This window comes from Garra rufa, chromosome 23 (genome assembly GCF_049309525.1).
Source record: "Garra rufa chromosome 23, GarRuf1.0, whole genome shotgun sequence".
NCBI lineage: Eukaryota > Metazoa > Chordata > Actinopteri > Cypriniformes > Cyprinidae > Garra > Garra rufa.
This window is the reverse complement of record NC_133383.1, coordinates 16,150,041-16,172,547: the sequence shown is the minus strand read 5'-3', so window position 1 is coordinate 16,172,547 and position 22,507 is coordinate 16,150,041. Positions and strand designations below refer to the sequence as shown.

Sequence of the window (22,507 nt, the reverse complement as noted above, 5' to 3'; positions counted from 1 at the left end):
TGATCCCTTTCGGTATGGGAGATCCCCTTCCGTCCCCTCCCCGTTCGCTCCCGGGCCTTGTTTTCCGTCTTTGGGACGTGCAGAACGAATGACACAGATGTTGTTGGATGAGACAGTCCCCGTCCCTCTCCTCCTCTCCCGCGCTCCCAGCATGGGGCCTGAAACTTGTTTTTCAATCATTGTTTCCGCCAACTTCTTTCCCAAAAGAGAAAAGCGAGGCGAGAAAGAGGAGGGAGAGAGCGGAGGGAGTGCTAAATAAAAGAGGGAGGGAAAGTAAATACAAAGCATTTGTGGAATATAAAGAAAAAACATTCTTTATAACAATCTCCCGATAATTTAGCACCACAAGGGCTGTGGGGAGAAGGGTGGATCGCTCTTAACCGCATTTGGGATGGTGTAGTGGAGGGTGCAGAGCCAGAGGAGAGGAGCTTTACGCTGAAGATGCAGGTGTCAGCATGGCTGCTGTGGGTGGCATGGCTGTGTACCTGGACCGAGGCGGCGCGCCAGTGCCAATGCCAGTGCGCATGCCCACCTGAGGAGGAGCAGGTGGCACAGAGACCAGAGAGGTCAGAGGGGAGAGGGCACCTTCGCCATCGCCTGCTGCACCAGCGGGCATCACACAGGGACAGGGCCCATCGCAGGAAAGGTAAAACGAATGGATATTTTGGGGAATATAACACGGATAAGAAACTTAATGATGTGGAATTACTACTTTCAATTAAAGTTTTGTAGAATAAGCACATGTATACATTCATGCTAAATCTTTTTTTTTTTTTTTTTAAATGGTGATTTTATTCAAATTTTATTACTAACCTAATGGCTTCGGCAGTCGAATTCGGGCATATCAGCATGGGGTCCAAAGCGTGAAATCAGAAAGACAGTGATAACTTGATAAAGTCTTTTTCACTTCATGATTTTCACTTGTGGACACTCTTGATTTCATTTATATGTGAAGAATTTAATAAGTAAGTGTGACAGAACCATAGCGCATTGTGTTTGCAGGACTATTTGAAGTTTTACTGTTTAAAAAACTTTTGTTGGTGTAGTTTTTAATATATTTGACCTTTCAGAGAATGACTTTTGGAAAATGTAGAGAAACAAATAGCTGGCAGGGAAAAGGCTGTTAAACCCATTTCTCCCTTTCCTATTTATTAATTAATTCATAAGTTTATTTGTATTATAAAAATCCTCTCGACTGAATTAAACTGTGTATTTTTTATATTATAACATAAAATATAAAATATATATTTCATTTAGTGTTTGTGCAGGGTATTATGAAATTTTATTTCTAACATAATAAAATTCCAGACCACTTGTTGCTTATTGAAGCATGCTTTATTCCTCACTTTGGTCAGTTTTGCTATATAAATAATGTTATGCTCAAACTCAGACATTGTTGAGAAATTCAAAGAGACTTATTTATAAGTAAAACGTGCTGAAAAGTTACTCTGGGCGCTAAATCAGCCTGGAGTTCTTTAGCGGTGCAGCTTTTAATTCTGTGTTGTGGTATGCAGCCCCATAGTCCCTCAACGTCTTTTGTTAGTCGCTGAAAGCTGGTGATCCACAGGCCATCAAGGCACTGCTCTCTGGATCAATATACGTGTCCATCAGTGTGGCCTGCTCTTTTAGGCCACACAATGGACAGTTCTCTAAACAGCACTTTATTTATATGTGCCTTTCGAGAAAATGAACTGCCGTCGCCTCTGCTTTTCTCTCCTCTGCTTTTCTTTTCGCTTTCTGTTTTCTCCTCTCTCCGTCTCACCCCCTCAGCGACCGTATTTACACAGACTTAATAGTAATTGGAATTAGCAAGTGTTGCTCCTCAGTGTTGTTTCAACTATATAGTAGCAGCTGTGCTTAACTTTCACCATTTGTTTGCTTTTATTTATTTATATTTGATCGTTTGGCTGAATTATTTAAGGATCCATTTATTTATAAACTCATGTTTTTATGTTTGACAACTTTTCAGATTTACGTGGAATATTTCATGTTTTTTAATGGCTGTTGATGTTTAGCACAAGTTTGTATTCACATATTAAGCAAATTGTGCAGCTTAGAAAGGAAGTTTTTCTTGGCTGTGAGGTCTAATGCTTTCCTGTTTCTGTATGCTGTCATCACAAACATTTGATAGAGGTCTTTAGATCACACATTAAATTACTAAACTAACAGTGAAATCACTATCATACCATTATCACTCACCTGAAGTGACAATAAAAGTTGTCTAGAAGTTGTCACTATCTAAAATAGTGGATGTAGGCCTAAAATTGAAGAAAAAAATGTTTGGCCTAAAATATGTCCCATTGTTTAAACTATGTCGTCTTGAATTCAAACCAAAACATAAACAAAGGGCTAAAGCACGACTTTACAAGAAACTTCACACGTGTGTAGTTTACCTCACCAATTGTTTTAGTCATTAGTTAGCGCTGGCTCGTCAGTCATCGAAGGTGTAAATCCACTCCAGTCATCATGTCATCAGTCATCAGCTCCCGCTGCTGCTCCAGTCACCGGGGCGGGTCTCGATCCGGATGGCGCTCTGTTCAACACTCATACTAACTGAAACGACAGAGACATGACGGTGAAACCTGTAGATCGCAACTAAAAATGCCATTCCGTTACATAACCTGTAAAACTATTCATTTTCGTCGTGGATTTGTAACGCGGAGAGTCTGACAGAACAGAGATGCGTTTGTTTATCTTCGTTGGTTGAATTCGACTTGACAAGTAAAATGACGAGACACTTTATCAAGCTCTGTTGGGTATTTGGGATTATTTATAATATTGAAGGTAAGCACAAAGTAAAGCCTAACTAACTGTTTTGTTTCAGTATCTAACTGTCGCCAAGTAAGATGTCGAGAAATCCTGTAATTCAAACAGAATTGACCAAAAAAGTAATTTCAATCCATAACAAAATTTTTGTTTTTGCGACAGATATGGATACTTGTCATTTTGGTATAAATGTACTATAATTAAAATCTAAAAACGAAGAGATTTTTTAGACTAACGTTAGGTTTAAAACAACTAAATTATATCTAAATGATCACACCTTAATTAATATATTCATTTATTTATTTGACAATGTATGTTAATGTTCTATGCGTTCCCTTAAGAAAAATGGATGTAAAATGTTGAGTATGCAAACAGTACAAGAAATGTTACTTTACCTTTGAACCCCTTTATATGAAAGTTAATATTTCAGTTTAAACACAATTTTTTTTAATACGTTTTGTCTATTTGCTTTTCAGCTGTTTCCAGAAGCCCTCATTGACTGCTATAAACCTGTTTATAATCTACCCTCTTAAAAATCAAGGTTCTTTATTGGCATCGATGGTTCCATGAAGAACGTTGAACATCCATTGAACCTTTCAAATGCAGAAATGGTTCTTTATAGTCGAAAGTGGTTCTTTTTAAAAACAATTTTTAAAATTTTCTTAAAAAAATGTTTTTTTTTTTTAAAGAAGTATTCACTAAAAGGTTCTTTGTGGAACCAAAAATGGTTCTTCTATGGCATCACTGCAAAAACACCCTTTTGGAACCTTTATTTTTAGGAGTGTAATGCAGAATACATCTTTATGCCAAAAAACTCATGTTTTTTTTTTATTATTTCGCTAAAACAAGAAATCTCTCAAAACCCCATGGAATGTCACAATATATTGTGGAAACTTTGAAAACTTCCAGTATTTCCCCCAAATTCCTCTACAGGAGAAATGACATAGCAGGATGTGAGACTCTTGATTTCCTCTCTTTCAGGAAACTGCCCCATCAGAGACAATAGGAACTTTTAATAGTAGAACACATTTTTGCCAAGAATGTAGTGCTGAGATTCTCTATTGTGCATTTCACCCTAGATCACCTCCTCTTTTCATGCATCATGAAAATATGTTGTTTATTTCAGTCTGTTTAACAACACCAATTATGTTTTTCTAATTAAAGGGCCCCCAAATCCGATAGACAACAAGGAGTTGTTGTAAGACCAAACCAAATGCTTTTTTTGTTTCAAGGACACCCTCTCATGCACATGTGATTGGCATGTTTTGGCGTGAGAGTACAAAGAGACATTGTAGGACATTGTAACTGGGGCCATTCCTGCACTTGGTGCACAGGTGACGGATGTCCTGTTGGTCTATGACTTTGTTTGTGAGTGCTGGGCTTTTGTTCCTCTCATAGTGGGAAAAAACAGCCCCCACTCTGACTCCATTTCCGTTCCTTACAGGAAATGTGCTTCCCTTGCTCATCGCGGGGTCATCTAGCCATCCTAAACAAAAGAATTCAATGACCTCTCAAGATTGGAATTTGTTTTATATATATTTGTTTAGTGGAAGTCATTGTAGTTTGATTCTCATTTTCGGTTCTCCAGGTTCCAGGCCTGTTTCAGATAGCGGCCTGCCCCGTATCGTCCACCATCCCTCTGATGTGGTGGTCCGGGTGGGAAGTCCGGCTACGCTGTCCTGCAGGGCAGAGGGAAATCCTGAGCCCACCATCCAGTGGCTCAGAAATGGCCAACCTCTTGACACGGACAAGATGGATGCGCATTCACAGCCTATCGTTTTACCAGAAGGAAGTTTGTTCTTCTTCAGCGTCGTCCCTGGTCGAAAGAGCCAGTCCCATGAAGCGGTGTACGCCTGTGTGGCTCGCAACAGCGCAGGGGTCGCGACTAGCAGAAATGCCTCTCTTCATATAGCAGGTTTGAAACATGACAAAGTGTGTTGTTTTCTAATATTATATGATTAGTTCACTTCCAGAATAAAAATTTCCTGATAATTTTCTTACCCCCATGCCATCCAAGATGTTTATGTCTTTCTTTCTTCACTTGAAAAGAAATTAAGGTTTTTGAGGAAAACATTCCAGGATATTTCTCCATATTGTGGGCTTTAATGGGGATCAATGGGTTGAAGGTCCAAACTGCAGTTTCAATGCAGCTTCAAAGGGCTATACATGATCCCAGCCGAGGAATAAGGGTCCAATGTAGCGAAACAATCGGTCACTTTCTGAAAAAATAAACAGATCTGTATACTGTTTAACCACAAATGCTTGTCTAGCACTGTCATTATTTACTCACCCTGATGTTGTTCAGAACTTGGATGACTTGCATTCTTCTGTGGAACATAAAAGAACAACTTTTTAAAACATTTTCCATACAATGAAAGTCAATAGTGTCCAAAACAATTTTATTGTAAACTCACCTGTTTGAGACAGACAGACCTTGATAACAATGAGTGACCCATTTGAGGGAACAAGAGGGTGAGGAAGCTTATTAAGATGGTTCATGAGATTACTGGAGATCAGATGTCAAAGTTTGCCTTCCTGCCCAAAACAAACAGAGCACTAATTGAGCTCTGACAGCATGCTGTGTTTGTAGCCCAAACAGATTCCTCAGCTGCCTCGTTTACTCTGCATTCCACTGGACTGGAGCAGGACCAGATTGAGACGTTAAATCAATTGTTGCACACAATGAATTTGCGCTTAGTTTACATCGATTTAGTGCTAGATAATTTAAGACACCAACAAGCTACGTCAAGAGAGTTGACAATAGGCCTTGATTACTAAAGCAAAAGGGCACTGATGAGAAATAAATTAGACATTTGTTCTCTGAAACTGATTGTTAGCATTTAAATCAAATTTTTGATAAGCGACAGACCATTAGCATTTAAACTTCAAAATAGATTTTTTTGAATGTTTTTGAAGACTTTTAAGCTTATGAAGGCAGCATTTATTTGATACAACAATACGACTTAAATATTTTCTGTCACTTTTGACCAATTTACTGCTCCCTTATAAAAATATACAAATTTTTTAAAAAAGTTTTTAGCATTATATACTCTACCAGTCAAAAGTTTTTAAACAGTACGATTTTTAATATTTTTAGATAAGTCGCTTCTGCTTACCAAGGCTGCATTTATTCATTTTAAAATATATATTTAAATAGAAAACTGTTATTTTAAATAGTAAATTTACTGTTTTTGCTGTACCTTGAATCAAATAAATGTAGGGTTTGTGAGCAGAAGAGACTTCTTTAAAAACCATTAAAAATATTACTGTTCAAAAACGTTTATCTGGTAGTGTATGTATAGAGAGACTATAGAATATATATAGAATACACACATATATATGTGACCCTGGACCACAAAACCAGTCATAAGGGTCAATTTTTTTAAACTGAGATTTATACATCACCTGAAAGCTGAATAAATGAGCTTTTTGATGTATGGTTTGTTAGGATAGGACAATATTTGGCTTAGATAAAACTATTTGAAAATCTGGAATCTGAGGGTGCAGAGACAGGGTGAGAAAATCACCTTTAAAGTTGTTTAAATAAAGTTTTTAGCAATGCATATTATCAAAAATTAGGTTTTAATATATATATATATATATATATATATATATATTTACTGTAGGAAATTTACAAAATATCTTATTAAATATCAATAATTTTGACCCATACAATGTTTTTTTGGCTATTGCTACAAATATACCCAATGCTACTTAAGACTGGTTTTGTGGTGCAGGGTCACATATAGACGTTTAAAAAAAATAAAATCACTCATTCTGACCACGTGTGATTTTCAGCTCTGCGTGAAGAGTTCCGTGTGCAGCCCAGTGACGTGGAGGTGGCAGTTGGCGAGGTGGCTGTGATGAACTGCAGCCCACCTGTTGGATATCCTGAACCCAACATAACCTGGAGGAAAGACGGGATCCTAATCAACAGCACAAATGAACATTACACTGTAAGTGCAAAATCTACTCTAATTTGACATTGTGTTGTTAGTTATTGGGTTTGGTTTGTCAATTAAAGGAGAAGTTCACTTCCAGAATGAAAATTTATTGATAATTTACTTACCCATATATCGTGCACGTTCACTTTATAACCACTGGGTTGGTACATTTGCCTATGTCATGCATTCATGGTTAAGTAATTCGTGAAGTTTAGCTAGTGCAAGACGAGCATTTGTGGTTAGAAAGTACATAAAACATTTTTTTTCTTGGCTGGGATCACGTAGAGCCCTTTAAAGCTGCATTGAAACTGCAATTTGGACCGTTAACCCACTGGCCACCATTGAAGTCCACAATATGGAGAAAAATCCTTCATTTATTTTTGACTGAAGAAAGAAAGACATGAACATCTTAGATGACATGAGAGGGTAAGTAAATTATCAGGAAATTTTCACTCTGGAATCCTTTAAGGTCTTTTTCTTGAGAACTCTTCCCTGTGTATGTCTGTAGAGGGCAGTATAACACAGAAAGTAAATCGTAGAGATAGACAAGCACCTCAGAACCCTTAACAGTGTTTTGTGTGCCTGGATGACAGTATATTTCTTCATATCTGCATGTATAGGAACTGAATGGTAAACTGATCATTGCTCCGGCTCAGAAGAATGACTCTGGAGTTTACAGCTGCATAGCCTCAAACACAGTTGGAGTGAGAGAGAGCCAAGCAGCTCGGCTGTCTGTATTAGGTGAAATTCAATCTTTGCTCTAAAAGAGTATGAATAACTTTATAAAGCATGGAATCTCATACATCTGACCTTCTTCCTCAGCTAAGCCAGTGTTATTGCATAAACCAGAGGATGTCTCAGTGCAGCTTGGAGCGTCTGCACAGTTTTTTTGTGAGGCCGATGGAGACCCCATGCCTTCTGTAGAGTGGAGCCGAGAAAAAGGACCTCTACCCAATGGCAGGTCAGATCAGGTTTTAATAATATATAATCAGTATAGACCTCTTGCAGTACCTAAAAGTACCTCCAAACCCCGTAATTTCTTGCTATTTACATTCCTAATCTTATATCACAATTGCATTTGCCAGATATTTAATCAACCCAGACCACAGTCTTCAAATCCACTATGTGACGGCGCAGGACATGGGCAGGTACACCTGCACTGCGGAAAATAAGCTCGGGGTGTCTGTGGCCAGCGCACAGCTTCTTGTAGAGGGTAAGAATGCATATAATCAGTCAAATAACAGCACTTAAACCACTTCCCAGCATCCCATTTGTATTCCACTCACCTTGTTGAGATAAGTGATGTCTGGCTATGTTACAGACGCAGGAAGCACAAGACTAAGAGACCTACACAAGGAGCTGTCTGCCTTACGTGTGAGCCTGGAGAACGTCACAGTTATGAGTACTGCCTCCAACATGTCTCAAGTCATGTGGCAGGTAATGCAGTTCATGCACCACACTTTAAATAATTGTATTTTCTTAAGAAACATTTTAAGGCATGTCACGTCATCAGTGTTCCCTCTTCTGTTGTCTTTCTGTTTTTAGTTGCAGTCATCTATGTCACAGCCTCATTATCTTGAAGGCTTTGAGGTGCTGTACCGCTCTCTCTTGCCGGCCAGCTCAGACTGGACTGCTCAAAGGGTTCCTCAGCCTGGCCTTCACACACATGTGGGACCTCTGAAGAGAGGCTACAAGTACGAGTTCAAAGTCCGACCCTACGGCAGCAGCCTGTATGGCAGGGAGAGCAACACCAGACACTTACGAGTGCCAGAGATAGGTGAGACTCTAGAACAACCTTTAAAAACAAAAGACTGTAGTAGTACCATGGTACAAAGATGATAATATCATGCTGTTTTATTAAAGGGGTAGTTCACCCAAAAAAAAAAAAAAAAATTTGTAATTAAGTGATGTTTCATTAACAAATTTCAGGAGGAGCTCGCGCAGATAATTAACACGGCCAATTCATCATCAGCACTCACTCCCTATCCAATCACTCTCCCTATCCAATTACTACAGTCCCTTTAAATAACCAAGCAGTCCTACCTTCAGTTATCTCTGATTTCAGCATCCCCCCCCCCCCCCCCCTTTTTTATTTTCTCTTCACCTCCAGCTAGGGGGAGCGCTTTTGGGTTCGGGCAAAATGCCGAGCTCGGACCCCTCTTCCTGGGCAGGGGGAGTGCCCCGGGCTCGGGAATGACTACCGAGCTCGGAGCCCTCTCCCGGACAGCATGCCAAACACGCTTAACTTTTACGCTGTTTATTATATGCAAGAGCGAACTCGTGAATTACTCAACCTCATGTGGTTCCAAACCCGTAAGACCTATCATTAAAACAAGTGTGAAAAATGTGTAAATGCGCATTGAGTGACACAAAAGAGTAGAAAATTGTTGAATAAAGTCGTTATTTTTGTTTTCTTTGTGCATAATTAATTTTCGTAGCTTCATAAAATTAAGGTTGAACCATATAACGTGGATTGTTTCATTGATGTCCTTACTACCTTTCTGGGCCTTGAACGTGGTAGTTATGTTGCTGTCTATGCAGGTTCAGAAAGCTCTCGGATTTTATCCAAAATATCTTAATTTTTGTTCTAAAGATGAACGAATGTCTTACAGGTTTGGAATGACATGAGGATGAGTAATTAATGACAGAACTGTATTTTTTTGTGAACTAACCCTTTAATGTTTACCATATTACCATGGTATTTGCTTGGTACTCCAAAGTACTTCAGACCAGAGTTACTATTGTTAACTAAAACTAAAACCATAAGGAACATTTTCGTTACTTGAAACAGAATAAATGTCACTGAAATAAAATAAAATAAAATAAAATAATACCAAAAAAACTTATTTGATTTCACAAGATTTGACGAGGCAACATTTCTCATTTCCATTTAGTTTAAGGTGCTAAAATAACTAAAAATAAATAAAAACGAATGAAGAAAAATCAGCAAAAACTATATAGGCATTAGTGTTGCACGATATGCCGGTACTAAAAAGGCATTTTAAAAGCAACCCTGCTTTTAAAAACAGAGCGATTCTGCATTTTACTAGTACCGGTACTTTAAGAATGCATTTTGATAAAAGCCGTAATTCTTGAGTAAAAACGTGGATGGAATAACAGGATCCAGTCATAAAAATGGATTTTACTGTATAATGAGGAATATCATAGAATTTGTCTATTTAAAAATGAATGAAAATTCAGTTTAACTTGACAGAAATATTACTTAATGCAATAATAAAAAATATTGTTAAAACAATATTCAAGGAATATTTGCCAGAACAATTATTTACCAGAAAATTGTAAATACACAACAGTGTTCTGAAAAAAATAATAATAATAATAATAAATATAAATATATATATATATATATATATATATATATATATATATATATATATATATATAATTAATTAATTCTTAGTAAAATCTAAGTAATCTTTAACAAATAATTAGACATGCTTTTGATTATTAAAATTTAATGAAACTATTAAAATGAAATCCAGAAAATTAATGGAAAACAGATTTAAGAAAAATAAAACTGAATTTGAGAAAAATAATAAAACGTATTTCATAGGGAAATTTTGATTAATATTTTTTAATGTAACCAAATAGAGTCTAGAAAAATTTAAAAATAGAACCCAGAAAAAAACAACACTAATATTTAAAGAATTAAAAATGTCAAAAATACACAACAAACTTGCTGAATCACTTTCTGATCAAATTGACAATAAAGACATTTATGTTGATGAATTACCATAATGAATTATGGTCTCGTGACTTATCTATGGGTCAAATATCTTGAAATGTATCTTGCTTTATTAAGCAGTAATATTTAGCTCTTTTCAACATTGATAATAATAATAAATGTTTCTTGAAGAATGATTTCTGATGGATCATGTGACACTGAAGACGAAGACGAAATTTACTTTGCCATCACAGAAATAAATTACATTTTGTAAATATATTGAAATAGAAATAGTTATTTTATTTGTAATAATATTTCACAATATTATTGTTTTTATTGTATTTTTGATCAACTAAATGTAGCCCTGGGGAACATAAGAAAATTTTACTAACCCCAAACTATTTGACTATTAAAACCAAGCTGTCACCATGTGCCAACAAGTAACCATGTGCCTTGTTTACAGTCCCCAGCGCACCACCTCAGGATGTGTCCATAACTATGCCCACTGACCGTAACGATACTGTGCACCTCAGCTGGGAGCCTCCACCTCATGATGCTCACAATGGAATCATTCAGGGATATCAGGTACTACTAGTGTAAAGACACTCATTGTGAAACAATGCCCGAGAGGATTTCTCTCCAGTAGATATGGAGAAACTCTTAAGATTTTTTTCTAGTTCCAAAAAATTTATTAAATTAAAATTCATGTTTAATCAAAAGAAGCCTGGAAGCAGTTAAATAATTCATAATTTCAGCCTCAGACACTTCCAGACTGTCTGATCACATAAAAATGACATGACCCTGCCAAAATCAACTGTTTGAGATAGGCAGACTGCTACAACACTTCAGAGAGTAATTAGAGTCCCTATGTGTTTATTAGTCCATTATTCAGTTGCTGACCACATAATTGTTGCACATATTCCACTCATTTCTTTGTTGCTATCTATATAAGCATTAACAGAGACTGCTGTGCCATTTCAGTCTATTATTGTGACCTAAAATCACATAAAAATAGATAGTGTATATATAGCAGCCTGCTTGAGTTTTCTATGCTGTTGTTTCTGACAGGTGTGGTGTGTGGAGTCTGAGGAACAGAGGTCTTTTAACTGGACGGTGGATAGTGGGACCCACAGTATTGAGATCAGCATACTGCAGCCTGGCAGGCTCTATTGGGTCATGGTGGCTGCCGTTAACGGTGCGGGAGTTGGGGTCCAAAGTGACCCATACCAACTGCTCATAGGTAACCAAAACAACACTAAGGTATAAAACAATCATTTTTAACGCATAATCTACTCAATATGTTACCTGTTGCTCTCTTTTTTCCCAGAGTCAAGGCAGGAGGCGACACCATATCAGACAGGCATACTCAGTATGTCTCATTTCCTTGCTGTGATTAAAGAGCCGGTATTCATCGGCAGCGTTGGCACCCTCCTGTGGTGTGTTTTGATGATTATTGCCCTGTTTTTGTACAGGAGACATGTCAGAACCACCAACCTTGGAGGCAAACGCTCAGGTAACCTATAATAAAGTCTGGATTCACTTGCTTTTTTCTATACACATATAATCATCCAATCATAATGTTAATTTTCATTTATAGGCTTGTATAGACTGGAAAGCGAAGATCTGATCATCAAACACAGGTGAAAAATTATGTTTGATTTAAAAATAGTAATGGAAGCATAATACTGTGATGATAATACTATTAAACTTTGAAATATGCCACGGTACTGCATGATAACCATGTTTATGTTATGACTTAATATCTCACTTGTCAATTTACTTTTTATCTTGTAATTTCAACTGGGATAGTTCGCCCAAAAATGAAAATTCTGTCATTAATTACTCACCCTCATGTTGTTCCAAATCCAAAAGACCTTCGTTCATTAGGAACACAAATTGAGATATTTTTGATGAAATCCGAGAGCTTTCTGACCCTGCATAGACAGCAATGCAACTGACATGTTCAAGGCCCAGAAAGGTAGAATAGACATTATTAAAATAGTCCATGTGACATCAGTGGTTCAACCATAATGTTATGAAGCTATGAGAATACTTTTTGTGTGCAAAGATAACAAAAATAATGACTTTATTCAACAATTTCTTCTCTTCCGTGTTAGTCTTCGACACATTCACGAGAGTATCATGATGTATGCGTGTGCATTCCTCTGCTTTTACACATGTGCGTCAAAGACTGACAGGGAAGAGAAGAAATTGTTGAATAAAATGGTTATTTGGGGGGTTTTTTTGTGCACAAAAAAGTATTCTCATAGCTTCATAAAATTATGGTTGAACCACTGATGTCACATGGACTATTTTATCAATGTCCTTTCTAAGCCTTGAACATGGTAGTGCCATTGCTATATATGCAGGAACAGAAAGCCCTCAGATTTCATCAAAATTAATCTAAATTTATGTTCAGAAGATGAAAGAAAATCTTACAGGTTTGGAAGAACATGAGGGTGAGTAATTTTTTTTTTTTTTTTGCATTTTTGTGTGAACTTCTCTTTAATCTCTTTAAGTCATAACTTTAACTGTTTATCTCACAATCATGAATTTTTTATTTCTTATGTAATACTATATTTATGAAATAGGCTTCCATAAGTAACCGAGTCACAATCCTTATAATTTCCTTTCTAGAATGGCAGCACCAGACTCTCCATGGATCTCCGGAGGCTGGAGGCCAGATTCCAGCAGTGAGCCCAAGCAGGGCCTTTGGACCCCGAGTCAAGAGAACTCGAACTTCCGGAGGACCAGTAAGTCACAATTTTAGTTGAAACACACTGTCATAACCTCCCCTCGAGTTTCCACCCTCATGTACTTCTTTTTTTTTTTTCTCTCATCATCTCTCTGGGTGACAGATATGTCCTCATAAGGACCTTCAAAAAAATCCCTGTCACCCCTGAAGTCACAAGTCCTCATCAATTCTAATTACCATTGACATCTTGGCACATTATGTAAATCAGTCTGTTTTTTTACCTCCCTACTGACAGCTCTGCCCATTATGGCTAAAAAGGACCCCAACCCCCTGCGGTCCGCTGTCCCGATTGTACCAGACAATTGTGGCGTCTATGGCACCTTTTATGTGGATCTAACTGGGAACGGACTGAAGACGTTTAACAGTCCAGGTCGATGTCCCAGAATGCCTCACGGCAAATCTCAGCTGCATAACTCCGAGACCGTTCAGATCACCGAACCCATCGTCAAAACTGCCGTTGTGAGGGAAGTGCAGGCGTTGCCATGGAGACGTGCCCTCCCCACCCAGCCCAACATGGGAGTTCTGAAGGAATCGTGGGAGAAAAATTACAAGCGAGGTGAGACATTCACTCATTCAGCGAGTCATTCACAGTCACTTCGTCTAGCACTAACACGTGTTTATCTACTTCCAGAGCTGCATGCGGTAAAAAGTGCACCGCTAATGCCCGTGAATCAACAAGCACTGGCAGTGTGCAGTGCACCGAGTAACCATCAGCAAAGATTCAGTCAGCACCCTGCAGGTTTGAACATCAGTGTCACGTGTTTAAAATGCTATGCTCATTATACAATCTATTTATTAGAGCTCTTCTAAGCTGGTCTACATTCCCTCAGGTGGTGTATCAGAGTCTGTGAAGCCACTGAGTTCTCCGCGTATCCTGCACTACTCTGCCTCTTTGCAGCTGGTGGACATGTTACCCAGCCCTCCACCTCTTCCCATGGAGGACAACCACAGTCTCAGCTCAGAGGACGAGTGAGAATCACACCTACACCCAAAGCAAAATGTATCATGTAATGTATAAAAAGGATAGTTTACCCAAAATTCATCTCTGAACAAAAATTAAGATATTTCTGATCAAATCCTATAGCTTTCTAACTGCATGGACAGCAACGTAACTGACACATTCAAGGCCCAGAAAGGTAGAAAGGACATCGTTAAAATAGTCCATGTGACATCAGTGGTTCAACCCTCCATTGCGTATTTATTCATCCGTTGCGAAAAAATTGCAAAACAATACAAAATGGAGTCTTCAAGGATTGAGGATCATTTTGTTGTACCCTCTCTTCTTAAAAAGAGAAAAAGAAAGTTGGTCCATCCAAATATATGAGATAGCGTAAAGAGGAAGGAGAGTTCCAAAACACCTTTTAAAATGCTTGCTACACGTGAAAATCGCAGAAAATAAGAAGAAAAATAAGAACCGATCCGATTTTTTAATGACAGATGAAAGTTTCAGAGGCAGTGTGTAAATGTGATTGACACAACGTGAGGTCATATTTATTTTTTAACGTGCAAACATTTTGGATGAAAATTTAGTGTGGACTTTAGTATGCAATGACCTTAATTCTTAATTCTATGAAGCTATGAGAAGCTACTTTTTGTGGACAAAGAAAACAAAAATAATGACTTTATTCAGCAATTCAACAAAGTCGTTATTTTGTTTTCACAAAAAGTATTCTCATAGCTTCATAAAATTATGGTTGAACCACTGATGTCACATGGACTGTTTTAACAATGTCCTAAATACCTTTATGGATCTTGAACGTGTCAGTTGCGTTGCTGTCTATGCCGGGTCAGAAAGCTCATCAATTTCATCAAAAATATCTTAATTTGTGTTCCGAAGATAAATATGAGGGTGAGTAATTAACAATTTTCATTTTTGGGTGAACTATCCCTTTAATAAAGTCAAAGGTTTAGAATGATACGAGGATGAGTAAATGATGACAGAATTAAAATGTTTTGGTGAACTATCATTTAAATGTGACTATAAATATATATTAATATATTTAAACACAAACTGTATAAATTAGGGATGCACAGTATTATCGAACTGATATCAGAATTGGGCTTTAAATGTAAATATCGGCATCGGCCCAATAAGAAAAATTAAGCCAATAATTATGCACGACAATATCGTGCATCCCTAGTATAGTGCTGCTATGTGGTTTAAAAGTATCAACCTTGTGCCATAAAGTTGAGCAATAAAATGAATGTAGAAAAACAAAATTCAGATAATTTGGTCTGGAAGGAGTTTGTTAAGGAGTTAGGTGTCTAGGGAAATTAGAGCACACTATTTGACATCTGAATCTATAAAGGAGACATGAGATCACTGGGGTCTTTCTCTCAGCAGAAACTTCTGAGAAGCTATAAATTCATCTACTTTCTATCCATTTCATCTCGTAGCTATCTAGGAGAAACAACTAAAGATATGAAAGTGATCTTATTTGTGATTTTTCTTTCCTACGGGCAACAGTATTCACCAGAATGCTTTGAAGATTTAGTTTCCCATTTATCAGAGAGTTCAGTGCACAGGAACACGCTAGAACTTTAGATAGTTTTTCGTCTCACTGTGGCTTCTTAAACGGCAATAAACTAAAGTGTTTCACCATTCTGTCATAGCAGGACGTGGGTGGTGTAAAATGACTACTGCCACAAAGCTCAAGATTTGTGTCCATTTCTCACAGACCTGTGAGGGCTGTGCCCTTGCCGGTCTGTAATAACGGTGTCTGTGACAAAACCGTGTCATTATACCGTGAGAAAAAAGAAGTCTACTACTGTCTCTCTGCTCTCAGACTAAAAGACTGGAAACCAATTTTGCTTGTAGCTCAACTCTAATGGACAGGGAGTTTGAAGGGGAAATGGCCCACACCATTTATTAGAAGGTCTGTAAGTGGGAGGAAGTGTGTTTTAAATGCTGTAGGACACAGACAGGAAGCTTCTTCCAGGAGTGCACACTGAGGCTGCAGGCATCATGATAAAAGAGAATAAAAAGAAAGAAAAAAGTGGATAGCTGGAAGGGGCACAAGACCTGCCCACTCACAGGGTCTCAAAATCAGACAAATCTGATGTCAATAACGCAGACATATGGAAACAAACACCTTCCTAAAAGAACATTTAGTTACTGATCAGAAAGGAAAAATTGTTAACATGCTCATACAGGTCAAAAGTTTACACACACCTTGCAGAATCTGCAAAATGTTAATTATTTTACAAAATCATTCAAAATGCATGTTATTTGTTTTTTATTTAGTACTGACCTAAATAAGATATTTCTGATAAAAGATGTTTACATACAGTCCACAAGAGAAAAAAAACTGTTGAATTCATAATTAAACATTATAAAAGTTTACATACACTTGATTCTTAATACTGTGTTGTTACCTGAATGATCCACAGATATGTTTATGTTTAATAAACAGTTATACTGCTAGCTATTCTTCAGAAAAATCCTTCAGGTCCCACATATTTTTTGGTTTTTCAGCATTTTTGTATATTTGAACCCTTTCAAACAGAATTAAAACAAAATTTAAAGATCAGGGTAAATTTAACTTATTTTGTATTCTGGGAAACATGTAAGTAGCTTCTGAAGGGCATTACTAAATGAAAAAAAAAAATATTCATATTTAGGCAAAATAAGAAAAATGTACACATTTTTATTCTGTTTAAAGGTTTACACCCCTGGCTCTTAATGTATCGTTTTTCCATCTGGAACATCAGTGAGCATTTGAACCTTCTGCAGTAGTTGCATATGAGTCCCTCAGTTGTCCTCAGTGTAAAATGAAAAGGTCAGTCATTGTTGGAAAATGTTCAAACACACAAAATTGCTGAAAAACAATACATTTGTGGGACCTGAAGGATGTTCAGGACTATCACAAAACAAAAACAACACAGTATTAAGAATCAAGTGCATGTAAACTTTTGAACAGGGTCATTTTTTTATAAATTCAACTATTATTCTCTCTTGTGGACTATATGTAAACATCTCATATGTGAAATATTTTATTCAGGTCAATACTAAATTAAAAATATTATGCATTTTGTATGATCCCCCTCATTTTGGTAAAATAATTAACATTTTACAGATTGCAAATTAAACTTTTGACCTCAACTTTATCTGCATATCTGATCCCTCAGGTCTACCAGATCCACCAAGCTGACAGTTGACATCGGCTCTCAGCAGTCTGTGTGTGCTGCCTCTGGACTCCAGGGTCCCTCTACGGTTACGGTTACTTCAGGCTGTCCAACCCACCACAGCCCAGCCCAGTCAAGTCCTACCTACAGCCACCTGTCCACGGCCTCCTTCTGTCTCTCCACCGATGACTACCAGGACACCACGCTCAGTACTCAGGGCCACACTCAATACATGGAGATTAGCCCTAAACCACAAGGACAAAGGTAAATGAGCACCTGTACGAGCATTTATGTGAAGGAAGTATCCAGCCAAGAGCTAATTCTGATGTCTTCCAACAGTACATCCCATCAAAGTTCTCCTTCAATGCCACGTCCGTTCTCTCCCACGCCCACGTTTGGTTACATCTGCGGGCCTGCTGACCGGGAAATGGATGACGAGCAGGAGTCTCAGGCGATGGGCCTCAGGAGAGCCACCCTGAGGAGCACGCCCTCGTCTTGCTGCAGTGAATGGGAGGGTTCATTGTGGAACGGCTGGGGTTCGGTGTCAGAAAGCAACGTGACAAGTGCTCGAACGAGTATCATCAGCTCCTCTGATTGCTCGTTCATTAACGATGCGAACTTTGCCCGCGTCCTGGCTATGACAGCTGAATCCATGAGCGGTACTTTATCAGGCAAGCTATAAACTCTCTTCAACCTCTGTAAAATTAGATTGTTTTAATTTATAGTCTCCACGTGATTGAAATACAAAGTTGGCTAACAGCAAGTTCAGATGTAGTTGGCAGAAATGTCCACTAGGTGGAACAGTCTGCTCATGCAGTTGATGTTCTATCAGCAGGTCCACACAGATTTACCACCCCTGAAAGCGCTGCTAATATCCACAGAAATAAAATAAAATAGAAGTGGCTCCTAAATGAATACATGTAAATATTTTGGCTATTTTTAATCAAGCTTTGAGGTACCAATAATATTGTAGCACTCTTACATCTTAAGATCTTATATTTTACCTTGTTTGCAAGTTTTTTTTCTAGGCAAACATACACCACCAGTCATACATTTTTGAACAGTAAGATTTTAACTGTTTTAAAGAAGCTCTCTTCTGCTCACTAAGCCTGCATTTATTTGATCCAAAGTACAGCAAAATCAATACAATTTTGAAAATATTTGTATTATTTAAAATAGCTGTCTTCTATTTCAATATATTTTAAAATGTAATTTATTCCTGTGATCAAAGCTAAGTTTTCAGCATCATTACTCCAGTTTTCAGTGTCACATGATCACATGATTAGAAATCATTCTAATATGCTGATTTGCTGTTCAAGAAACATGTTTTATTATTATTATTATCAGTATATAAAACACTATTACATAAAATGGTATTAGTACATTTTTTAGGATTCTTTGATGAATAGAAAGATCCAAACATCAGCATTTATCTTAAATCCATTCAAAAATTCACTATATCAGAGGAATAAATAACATTCAAAATATTCAAATAGAAAACAGTTATTTTAAATAGTAAAAACATTTCAAATTGTACAGTTTTTGCTGTACTTTGGATCAAATAAATGCAGGCTTAATGTTAAAAAACATGAAAAATCTTACTGTTCAAAAACTTTTGACTGGTAGTGTATAAGTAATTTAAAAATCTGACCACACCCGTTGCCAAAAACTGTGATCACATTTCACTTTTCTCTGCTGCTCACTAGCCATCATTGTCTGTCACTAGTTTTTCAGCTCTGCAGGGCTGTAAAATTATTCTGCATCATTTGCATAGTCAACAATACGCATTATGTAAATATTTGCTTCAATTCAGTTCTTTTGGAACGATTCATAATTATGTAAGACATTAACAGTCCAAACAGAGCAACCAAAGTATTTTGGCACTTTAGTCTAACTTTAAAATGTTTTTATGTCTTTGCATTAAGGCATCAACGCAAAATGTTTTACAAAAAAGAAGTTAGGTTTTAAATGATAAATGAAGACAATTAACAGGTTGTCACTTCAGGTTTAGGGTTGGGAATCGAAAATCGATTCCGATTCTGGAATCGGATACTTAAGATAAAGAATCGGATACTTGTTATAATATTAAAATTTCGATTCCTCGTTTCGATTCCTGGTTGCATTTTTTCCATCTAGTGATCTGCCAGGACCTTCCGCGCGTGCAATCTGCCAGGACTTTACGTGGTAATGTAAACATCAGTCGAAAAGATGGATCACGGTAAGCGTTTAAAAGTGTGTCTACGCTTTGTAAAAACCGAAGACAAATCTACCGCTGCACGCAAACTTCATCTTAGAGATCTGCAAGGGACGGATTTTAGTCCTGCGCCCGCCCACTCCAGAAGGAATATATGTTATTTCGTCCCGCAAAAGCCCACATAAAAGTCACTTATACCCCCGCGGGAAGACAGGTATCTACTTTATCTCTTGGCTGCATGAAACAAACCCTCCCGGTAATGTAAAGACAAAGATGACCAGAGTAATAGTAACGAACTCGCGCGTGCCTAATGTATTCATTCTTGTATATCGGAGTCGTACATTAGGCACGCATAAGTCCGCTGTTGATTCACAAACTATTCATGCTTTCGGTGCTCTGATCCATAGTATTTTTGCGTGAAATTTCAAAATATTTGCATAGTTTTCAAAATGAATGTCCTGTGAGTTTTTTATAATGAATGCTTACCCATAGAGGTGGATCTTGTAAGGGTCAGTGGTGTTTAAGCACATATGAGCACCAGCATAAACAGATTTACAATGTATTTACTGTATTTTTCATTTATATGTTTATTTTATAATGAATACAAACAGTAGATATTCAGTCACTTAAGAAAGAGTACTCTGAAGTTGTGAAGAATGTCTGAATTAAATAAATTAGGTGCTTTAAATCTGTATGTGTGTATTCATGTTAAAAAGTTAGAGCAGAGGATTTTCTTTTAAATTCAAAAGTATAGCTTTAATTTAAAGTTTGCTTGATTTTTTTTAATAACATGCAGGAGAAAATAAAAAGGCAAAACTAATGTTTAGGTTAATAAAAAAGGTTAAAAAATAAACACCTTTAGAGGAAATGTCAGGCATAGGGGGGCCTTGCAAAACTGACCCGAGAAGAAGGGGGCCCTGATATAAAAAAAGGTTGAGAACCCCTGTAATAAAATAATATGTTGCAAGCTAGCACTGAAAATAAACATGTTTAATATATTAATGTTTGACTTTTGTGTTTGGTTTTTTTTTTTTTTTTTTTTTACTAAATCGGAATCGAAACTGGGAATCGAAAAGAATCGGAATCGATAAGTGGAATCGGAATCGAAATCGAAATCGATAAAATTCAAACGATACCCACCCCTATTCAGGTTGTCAAATTTTAATGGAACATGTTCATAGTTAATTTGATAAACTACACCTGCCTTCAGCTAGAGACAAGTATGTTAAAAAATAATAGCAAAAATGGCTTATAACAATGAGGTTAGTTCTGAGAAAAGCTCTAGCATTATTTGATATTTTGTTATCTAATTCAATCACATTCACACTGTTTGAAGTGTTATTTACGTACTTTTTGGGATCGTTACATAACTAGAAGAGAAAATGTATTTGGGATGAGCATTTTCATTGTCAAATCAGATTCACAAGGCACTGCAGCATTACGCTTCCCAATGAGACAGTGAAAAATAGCAGCGCTACTTTGGTACAATGAGAAATAATGGGATTTGAGGGCCTGTCTGCAAATTGTCTGCACTCCCCCACCATCCTCTCTGAAGTTTCAGCAAATCAATCACGGCTTTCAAAAGAGAAACCTACAGGGACTTTCCTCTCTCCATTTGCTGATTGTTTCCCGCTTTCACTCTTACTCTGTCTATCTTTCAATCTCTGTGAATGCATCAGGTTAAATGACTAGTACATCGTAACTGATGAGTCCAGTGGCGTTGTGCATTATCATTCAGTGTTATAATGGTAAAATTGACTTGTACGTCTTTATACCTGTTAACAGATTGCTTTTCTTTGTGTATGTTGTACCTATGTGCATGCGTATGCATTCATCTCCCTCGATTTCCTTCGTGATGTGTGTGTGTGATCGTGCATTTTATACAGATTTCTCCCCGCCTGCATCCCCCCTGAGTGTTCTGTTTCCCCCTCGAGAGTGTTTTGGAGAGGTGGAGCCACTGCCCGTGTGGGACTGGAGCACTGCGTGGGTGGAGGAGTTGGAGGCCCAGTTTAAAGCCTCTAGAGAGGCCAGAAGAACCGCTACATCTAGCCGACACTCAGGCATTGAGCACTGGAGAGGACATCTGGAGACTCCCTCGCACCGATGATCGACTTGTACATGCCTAAGGGTCATTTATGGACTACATTTCCCTGTGTTCCTCAGGGCAGCCCCCCTTCTTGTAGTTTTGACGGGCTTGGGTATGTAGCAAGGTCAGTTAAATAGAAAAACACACTGCTGCAAGGTACAGAAGGTCCAGTTTATATGCCACTTTCCATATGGACAGTTGAGTACCACATTATAATATAGACTATTGTACAGGACGTTCATATTGGCATTCAAAGAAATGTAAATAAACCAGTTTTATTTAATAATCCTCCACATACAATTTTATAAAATCATATACGCTTTTATATGACAGAGTTATCTAAAATACACAGGAAATATTATACAAGACGTTTTTGTATTTTAGGTTTGTTTTTTATTATTTTATAATTAAAATACCTTTCTTTCTTTTTTATTTTACTTTGAAAAAATTTAGTTAATTTTGCATTTTATTTGGAATATAATTAAACTAAATGTTAGCATTTTTAGATTACTTTTTTTAAATAAAAAGATATTTTTATTGTCGATTAATTTTTTTTATGAACGTAGTTTGTTCAGTAGACGTTGTAGCTGTCAGGATTTTTAATGTCATAAATATTCCTCACAATTGCTGCACTACTAAAATTGACAGTTTAACTACTTTATTTTTACTAATTGCCTTTTAAAGTCAATAAAAAGATTTTATTGCAAGTATCTGTCTTTTGGATTACTATGACATATGTCTGTGTTTGTTGCATTTGTGTCCGACTGTCTCGTAGTTAAGGGAGCACGAGAGGTCTGTCAAGAGAACATGTACGGCCCTCCAAAGTGCTAATCCTCACCGCAAGCTAGCAGAACCAAATCAGACAACCCTAGACACCCACTGGACACACACTCACCGAAAACACAAGTGACCATGGCATGACTGCAGAGGGATTATCGCTTGTCCCCTTCTC

At 37.3% G+C, this 22,507-nt stretch overlaps 1 protein-coding gene across 2 annotated transcripts; it reads left to right on the top strand.

The window, feature by feature from the left end:
• Positions 1-286: 286 nt before the first annotated feature.
• robo4 (roundabout, axon guidance receptor, homolog 4 (Drosophila)) lies at positions 287-22,225 on the top strand. 2 transcript variants are annotated; one of them, XM_073829446.1, is made up of 19 exons: positions 287-646; positions 4,355-4,681; positions 6,565-6,722; positions 7,331-7,451; positions 7,533-7,671; positions 7,796-7,923; positions 8,032-8,147; positions 8,256-8,487; positions 10,859-10,980; positions 11,464-11,635; positions 11,723-11,908; positions 11,993-12,035; positions 13,033-13,148; positions 13,386-13,706; positions 13,782-13,889; positions 13,981-14,119; positions 17,279-17,539; positions 17,615-17,946; positions 21,356-22,225. In XM_073829446.1, exons 1-19 carry the CDS (start codon positions 442-444, stop codon positions 21,574-21,576), a joined length of 3,447 nt encoding a protein of 1,148 aa, XP_073685547.1. In that variant the 5' UTR covers positions 287-441; the 3' UTR covers positions 21,577-22,225. The 2 variants fall into 2 exon arrangements, with proteins under 2 accessions (XP_073685547.1, XP_073685548.1); XM_073829447.1 differs by lacking the exon at positions 287-646 and adding an exon at positions 2,551-2,784.
• Positions 22,226-22,507: the final 282 nt, after the last annotated feature.

Coding starts and splice junctions, on each gene's coding strand:
- robo4 (XM_073829446.1), top strand. CDS start 442: ATGCAGGTGTCAGCATGGCTGCTGTGGGTGGCATGGCTGTGTACCTGG. Junction 11,909..11,992: donor CCTTGGAGGCAAACGCTCAG/GTAACCTATAAT, acceptor TTTCATTTATAG/GCTTGTATAGACTGGAAAGC. Junction 14,120..17,278: donor AGTCTCAGCTCAGAGGACGA/GTGAGAATCACA, acceptor CTGATCCCTCAG/GTCTACCAGATCCACCAAGC.